This window comes from Eleginops maclovinus, chromosome 1 (genome assembly GCF_036324505.1).
Source record: "Eleginops maclovinus isolate JMC-PN-2008 ecotype Puerto Natales chromosome 1, JC_Emac_rtc_rv5, whole genome shotgun sequence".
NCBI lineage: Eukaryota > Metazoa > Chordata > Actinopteri > Perciformes > Eleginopidae > Eleginops > Eleginops maclovinus.
The window spans coordinates 26,024,694-26,032,181 of record NC_086349.1 but is presented as its reverse complement, the minus strand read 5'-3'; the positions used below and the strand labels follow the sequence as shown (position 1 = coordinate 26,032,181).

The 7,488-nt window shown below is 42.2% G+C and overlaps 1 protein-coding gene across 5 annotated transcripts in view; it reads right to left on the bottom strand.

Annotated features, from left to right (window-relative positions):
• Positions 1-864: 864 nt before the first annotated feature.
• The window catches only part of gripap1 (GRIP1 associated protein 1), a 37,935-nt gene continuing 31,311 nt past the window's right edge, over positions 865-7,488 (bottom strand). For all 5 annotated transcript variants that reach the window (XM_063885814.1, XM_063885823.1, XM_063885840.1 and 2 more), the window contains 2 exons: positions 3,820-4,019; positions 865-3,275 (listed from right to left, as the gene is read on the bottom strand). In XM_063885814.1, the coding sequence (XP_063741884.1) occupies positions 3,198-3,275; positions 3,820-4,019 (278 nt within the window). In that variant the 3' untranslated portion in view covers positions 865-3,197. The remainder of the gene's footprint in view (positions 3,276-3,819; positions 4,020-7,488) is intronic.

The window sequence follows — 7,488 nt, the reverse complement described above, 5'->3', positions numbered from 1 at the left end:
CCCGTCAGAAAATACAGGGATTCTTGTTAAGAAGAAGAAAGTTCGAAGACACACAGGTGAACACATGCACGTGCATTTTGGAGAGGTAGCCAGTCAGTGCCGGCACCAGGGAGCAGTTCGGGTTATGTGCCTTGCTCAAGGGCACCTCGGCAGTGCCCAGGACTTGGAACTGCCACCTCTCCAGCTACCAGTCCACTCCGTATTTTGTTTGGTCCCAAGGCCAAATCCCTACAGACTGAGCCACTGCTGCCCCATGTTCATTTTAGCTGAACATTTATTTGACCTTTTAACTATATTTAAGTAAATACGATAAACTTAATCCACAGACATCATTTTTCTTTACTGTTTTAGCCCCAAATCATAAAAAGTCCAATTTTTTATTTCATAAATCTAGAAAACATCGTAAACGGAACATAAACCGGAAACACAATCAAATAAAAACAGTGTAAAGTTAGTTTTCAAAAGCTCACTTGTCTTTGTATGATTTTTGATATTGCACTATGGTCGTAGTGTAACTTCTTAAACACTTTATATATTTGCTTGTTTTTAATTCATATTTTGTTGTAATTTTCTTTTCCATTCTGCTTGGTTGTTTGTGATCCTCTCACACTCTATATTTATAACGTCTCATTCACTCATTATCTGGCCAAAGAGTTTCCCATAAAGTTAATAAACGTACCTCTTATCCAATAACCCTAAAAAACAACAGAAATATTGATCATTTATAAAATAAGGAAGATATTAAAAAGCTAGAAATCGGTTCTAACCTAGGCTTCTGTTGATCGTTGACAATTCACTGAAACTAGATTTAAATTCAACGTTTTTCCATTTATTTATCTTTGTGGAGAAAAACACGGACTCGACTCCAGACAATAATTTTTATATCATATTTTCATGTTACAATAATTAGCGTCATATTCATCAGACTCATAAATAGATCAGTTGATTCTTCATAGTTAGAAGTCATATCACAGCGTGTATATACACATACAGATTTAAACATTACAAACAAAACAAAGCAACGGGCCGAGTCACTGTCCAGCACATAGACCGATCCCGCTCAGTCAGTCTCAGTGAAAGAGGGAAAACCTTCATGTGTTTCAGTGCAGCTAAACCCTTAACTATTAAGTGTTTAAAATTAGATTTACACTGTGACATCAAGATCATATTTCTTTTTACATTCACCTCATTTAAATATTTAATAATGCCATTACGTTTGGGTCTTAAGGATCTGAGGTTGAATAAAAGCTGCCTGAAAACAAGTCAAGTTTTTCTCATTCGATCTGAGAAGTTCTGACTGAAATGTATATTACTTTGCAGAGTACAAACAAAAAAATGAAGCAGAAATGTACAGGCAGTTACAACATAAAATGCACAGTCTGCTACCAGCATAATATTCAGGATGTAGTCAAAGCCCGGTCACCAGAGGCAGCCTGTGCCAGAGGTTCAGCCCAGGACGTAGTCAGGGTCCATGTAGCAAACACAGGCAGAGCCTGACAGGAAGCGTGAGTGTTGAAAACTCAACTTTTTGTTACAGATTTTTAAGATACAGTCAAAATAAAATGTTGTTTCAAGCAGGAAGTAGACCGAGCCCAACAGAAAACACTTATTTTTTTTGCACCGTTTGGTGTCCCCAGTAGGGCTGGAAATAAGTCACACAAAAAAGTAATAGTGCAAGACAAACAGTTCATGTGATTCAACAGAGCTGAATTATCCAAAACAAACAAAGCAAAGAGACGAGACATTTGAGTTTCCATTTCAGAGACATTTCCAACCCAGACTTCAATAAATCAGACGCCCCGGAGGATGTGAAGGCAAACGCAAAACCAACTTTTTAAAAAGCAGTGAATAATTTAGATCCTTTTAACTAAACGAGCGTTGAATGTGTTATATTTTCATGCCTTTAAATTATACATAATCTGATCAATGTATTACATTTATATTGTTTGGATAAAACCCCAAAAACACCAAGTCCTAAATGCATTACAGATGAGGACAGTCTTTAAAATCCAGCAAATACCCTGAACCATGACTTTCCTGTAACATTTAGTGACAGGAGACGGAGGTGCGTTTCCAACAAGGATCTTTTGTTTCATTGCAGAATAAATTAAAAATGCAGAAATGTCCCACATTATAACCAGGCGTGTCTTTCCAACATCCACACAAGACACAAATCATGTTCAGGACATACCCATGGCCCAAAAACAACCGCAAAACTAAATTAATGGAAGGAACAAAAGTCAATCAATTAACATGTGATTACAGTTTGTGCTCCATGACATAGCCATGGCCGATGAACACTGATTAAAGTTCAAGGGAGTTATCAGAAAATAATGTGAATATTTATATCATTCTCTTTATTTAACTGTCTTCTCACAGCATGGTGTCGCACATCGTTATTTGCGTTGAAGGTTTGTTAGCAGAAGCTGCAGACCTGGACATCTTTCTTTGAATTGCTCGCTGATTATTGTAGGTGTAGCAGCTTGGCTGAGACTAACTCCCATGTATAAATGGAAATCTTACTCTATTCTCTTTATGTGTTTGTGTCTAAGAGACGAAAAGGGGAAACCGTTCAGAAATGTGGCCAAAAAAGTCATATTGAGCCCAGGTAAAATAAATACCAAAGCTGAACCTCTTCAATCCAGGTCATAGACAGACCCCCCCCCCAAACCCCGGGGCATTTACTACTGAAGTATTTAGTTGCAGACAGGAAGCCCAGTAAATAGCCAGATCACAACAGAGTTACTGCACATAAACAAGAAAATAAACCATTCACTCAGTTATACACCAGGCAAATGTTTTCCAGGACATAGCCAGGACCCAGGAGACAGACAGAATCTTCATACAGAAACAAGCATAAAGTAAAGCATTATAGTCAGTTACAATGTTTGTTTTCCAGGTTGTAGCCAGGGCTCAGAGGAACTGAGTGGTGCAGTCTAATTACAGTACATTCAATAGCGACACAAATGAGCTGACCAAACGTTTCCATTCCCTCCTGTCTTAAGCTTCTTCTTCACAACATACCGTCTCCTCTTTCCTTCGAGAGACGACCGTTCTGAGGTCACAAACGCAACGAATGAAAGAGGAAGAAATGTTGGTGCCAGGTGTTAGTCTGAGCCCAGCCCAAACTCTCCAGCTGAGGTGATCAACAGTAGTGGGAAGGAAAGCGAAGGGACGGATGTTACCAGGTGATAGTCTCACCCCGACCCGGCAGCACCGCCACCGGGACTCTCTTTACTGAGACGGACTAATTCCTGGGACAAAAGCTCCAGGTCCTGCAGAGAAAGTGGTTATTGTGTTAAAATACATTTCTAAAACGGAGCAGATAAACTCCACCACAGACAGACCATAATATCTCAGTTTAACAACAGGAACTGTTTCTGTCCTCTGTCAAGCAGTGTGTGTGTGTGTGTGTGTGTGTGTGTGTGTAACCTGGACCTCCCTCTGGGTGATGTGTCCTCCTACGCACTCCTCAAAACACGGCTACACCCCCCCGCTTCAGATAGCAGACATGTTTAAAACGGTGCTGTTCCTGCTCATTGTCATGGGAACAGTAACCACCACACACTAACACACGCTCACACGACACACACACACACACACACACACACACACACACACACACACACCTTTATGTTCTGCCCATCGTGCTGAGTTAAGCCGTTACGTAATGTTGTCTAACATTAAACTACATTACCCAGAAACCCCTTTGAGGCAGGTATGTCACACTGCTCAGTCTTGTGTGTGTGTGTGTGTGTGTGTGTGTGTGTGTGTGTGTGTGTGTGTGTGTGTGTGTGTGTGTGTGTGTGTGTGTGTTACCTTCTGCAGGTGCATGTTCTTGGTCAGCTGCTCCTCCAGCATGTTCTGCAGCTTCTTGTTCATCTCTCTCAGGTTCTCGTCTCCCGGCTTCACCAGGTCCCGGAGCACCGAGCCCAGACCTCCTCTCTCCCCCAGAGAGCCTCCATGACCACCGTGTCCCCCGTGGACTCCGTGACCTCCCACCGCGCTGCCCGACACATCTGAGGAGAGGAGGAGAGGACTGAGTGAGTGTCTCCAGAAGAATCACGAGAAACGCTCTCAGTTTGGGTTTGCTCTGCTGTCAGACTGAGGTAGAAGTTCATTTGGACTCGTATCGCTCTCCTAAATCTCACTTATATTTCTCTTAAACTGCTGTTAGAAAAGTAACAAATCAGAGATGTCAACTCGTGATGCACCATTACGTTCTTAACCGACCACACCTGCTCTTTCCCTGCAGGTGAGCTGGAGGATTAATCCCACTTTTATCATAAATTGGAAGCGTGTGGAAGAGACCAAACATAAGGAAACGTTGGTGAATCCCAGGAATAAATGTTGTACTTAAAAAGGAGGAACAGATGTCGGATTCACACATAAACCAGAGGAACTGTGTCTGTTTATCGCCTGCTGCATGTGGCCCAAAGTACTGATCATTAAACCCGATAGCAAAGCTGTAATGAACCTGTTGCTCCTGCAGGTTTCAGCTCAATCACTGCAACTTTTTTAAATGTGTTTTAAAGACAGCTCCCTTAAAGCTCCCAAAAATAATTTGCAGAGATCTGTCCGGAGGGGACGATGAGTAGAGGGAATAAAAGTCTGACTGAAGGGGGAAACTCTTCAGCTACACGGACAATCTGTTGGTGTCCCGATGGAGCTCGTTGTTAAACCACGAGCAGCTCCCTCTCTCTCCTCGTCTTTCCTCAATCAATCCATCCGTCTGTCTGTGTCTTCCTCGAGGGGTCGACAGCCGCATGGCGTCAGCCCATCTCAGATCAGATAACACCACTCAGTCTACAGTTACACCTGCAGCAGCTCCGTTAGCATACACTGCATAGGTTAGCACGTTAGCATGCTAACATCAGAGTAGCTAATTAGCAGTGAAGACACATTTAGATGGAATCTCAATAACAGGGGTTTGTTCGTAAAGCAACGTACTGGACACGATAAAGAACCCGATGATCAGCATCAGTATTTACTCAGAGGGGCACAGAAATTAAACCACATTTCAACAATATCTAAGTAGTTTAAAGACACATTAACACAGGTAATAAAACCTGAGCATGAATAAAAGGCCCTGTTATGCTTTTGTGTGTTTTCCCTCTCCTGTAGTGTGTTCTGTAGGTTTAAGTGCATGTAAACGGTCTGCAAAGGCTAAAATCCCAGAGTTGAAGGAGTTTTTTTTGTTGTGATTTTGTGTTTTTTGCCCAGCAGGAAGCATAGAGACACGACAGATGGCACGAGTAAAAACAAGTTTGTGGTACGACTCGGTGCTGCATGTGATACCACCGATTAAGCGACTGCCTTTGACATGTGACGGCTGCGTTAGAGGGTCTGTGAACGGGCCGACACACCTGACGTCGGGGGTAGTTTAACTTCTGGCATGTTAATAGAGTTGTAGGTATAAAGAGCTCATCAAATCCGCTGCACCGGGAGTCTGTCTGGATACGTTTGGCCACATACTGTGTACCATTTATCCTCATCATCCTCCTCCTCCTCCTCCTCCTCCTCCTCCTCCTCCTCCTCTCCCTCGGAAACTCTGACCTCCCGCTGTAACGAGATGATGAATGTGATGTCTGCAGAGAGCTGACAGTAAACAGCTGTTGACGCTCCTCAGGAGTCCACTACCTGTCAGGCGAGCTGAGGGGGGTCATTCACAGAGAGGCTGATTTACAGGGGGGGGTGGGTATTATTATTTAGGGTTTATTTACACAGCAGGAAGTAAAGAAGTAGTTTAAATGGTTTTGGGTGTTGGTCTTTACATGTGAGAGGATAGAAGACGAGAGGATGAGACAAGAGAAGAGGAAGTTAAGGGAGGAGGACGTAAGGAGAGGGTACAAAAGATGAAACAAGGAGAAAGGAGACAAGAGAAATGTTGAGACATGATGAAAGGACATAAGGAGACAAGGAAGGAAAAAACATGTAATAACCAGAAAGGAGACAAAGGAAGAAAGGAGACAAAGGAAGAAAGGAGACAAAAGATAAGCAAGCAGTGAAGGAGGGAGGAGAGCAGAGGAAAGGAAAGAAGGGAAGGTGAGGACAGAAGTTAACAGAGGAGGACATAAAACAGGTAAGAGGAAAGAAAGGAGAGAGGAAAGAAAGGAGAGAGGAGAGGAAACGACAAGATAAGAGGAGACAAGGGAAGAAGGGAAGGGAGGCAGACAGGGGGGAAGGGAAGGAAACGAGAGGAGAGGAGAGATGTTGATTTGTGTGTTTTTATGAAGATCAGTTGTCAATAAGACATCTTTACAACCAAACACACACTTACTCATCACATCTGATGTCATAAAATTAGACTGTGTGAGTGTGTGTGAGTGTGTGTGTGTGTGTGTGTCAGCTGCGTAAAAAACCACACAAACAGAGACACAGATGAAGGGGGAGTAGGGTTAAAAAGGAAAGGAATGACAGAAAGATCAAATGAATCGGAGAAAAGAGAAACTGTTCATCATGTGGAGGCAACACACACACACACACACACACACACACACACACACACACACACACACACACACACACACACACACACACACACACACACACACACACACACACACACACACACACACACACACAGCAGGTGCTGACGGTGCAGTTTGAGCTGTAAATATTTTACATCAGAACTCGTGTATCTGTGTTTTACTGCCCGATGACTTACAGCCCGTCAGCTGCTGCTCATCGGACCTGTTTCTACCAGAGGAAAAACATTCAAATGAAAAAGCGAAATTCCCACTGTGAATAAAGTCTGAAAAAATAACCCAAAAAGATGGAACAAATCCTAAAATGATCTGGAAAAATCTGAACAAAAATAAGGGAAATGAATCAAAAAAACAGATTGGAAAAATGTTTGTTTAATGGCCAACTTTCTTTTTCAAAATCTGAATGAAATTGTCCGAATATAGGCGAACATCTCGTAGAATATGAAGCATTTCTGCAGATAAAACGATTCTACAGTTCATAAAGGAATCACAAATCTCTACAGCTGTGATATGAATCAGATCAGATATAGTAATACTATTTCACATTTACAGGAAATACTTTACAGCACAACAACGACTTTTACTCTTCTGACTTTACTGTCTGATATTAGGTATTTATTTTCGATGACTTCTGGGGATTTAAAGGATGCTTTTTCACCACAAGGATTATTTGGTTCTTGGTTGGGACAAAAATAATTAGATATTTACTTGATAAAGTAGTTCTTCCTCCTGCTGTTATAAATCAGCCGCTGTGTTTATGAATCATGGGGGATCAGGGGGGCTTCTACCTGCTGGGACCTCCACCATTTCCACTGATTTAGCTGTCATTTTTATCCAGAAGCAGTTGATATAATAGTCAAACATTTGAATGCACACTAGATTATTTTACGTCAGCTTTCAGATGCGACTTGGAGTATTTTCCCAGCATGGTAGTTGTACTCTCCTGCAGTTTCTGATCTGATTCCTACTTTGTTTCTGAACAGGAGCTGACGACGTGCCC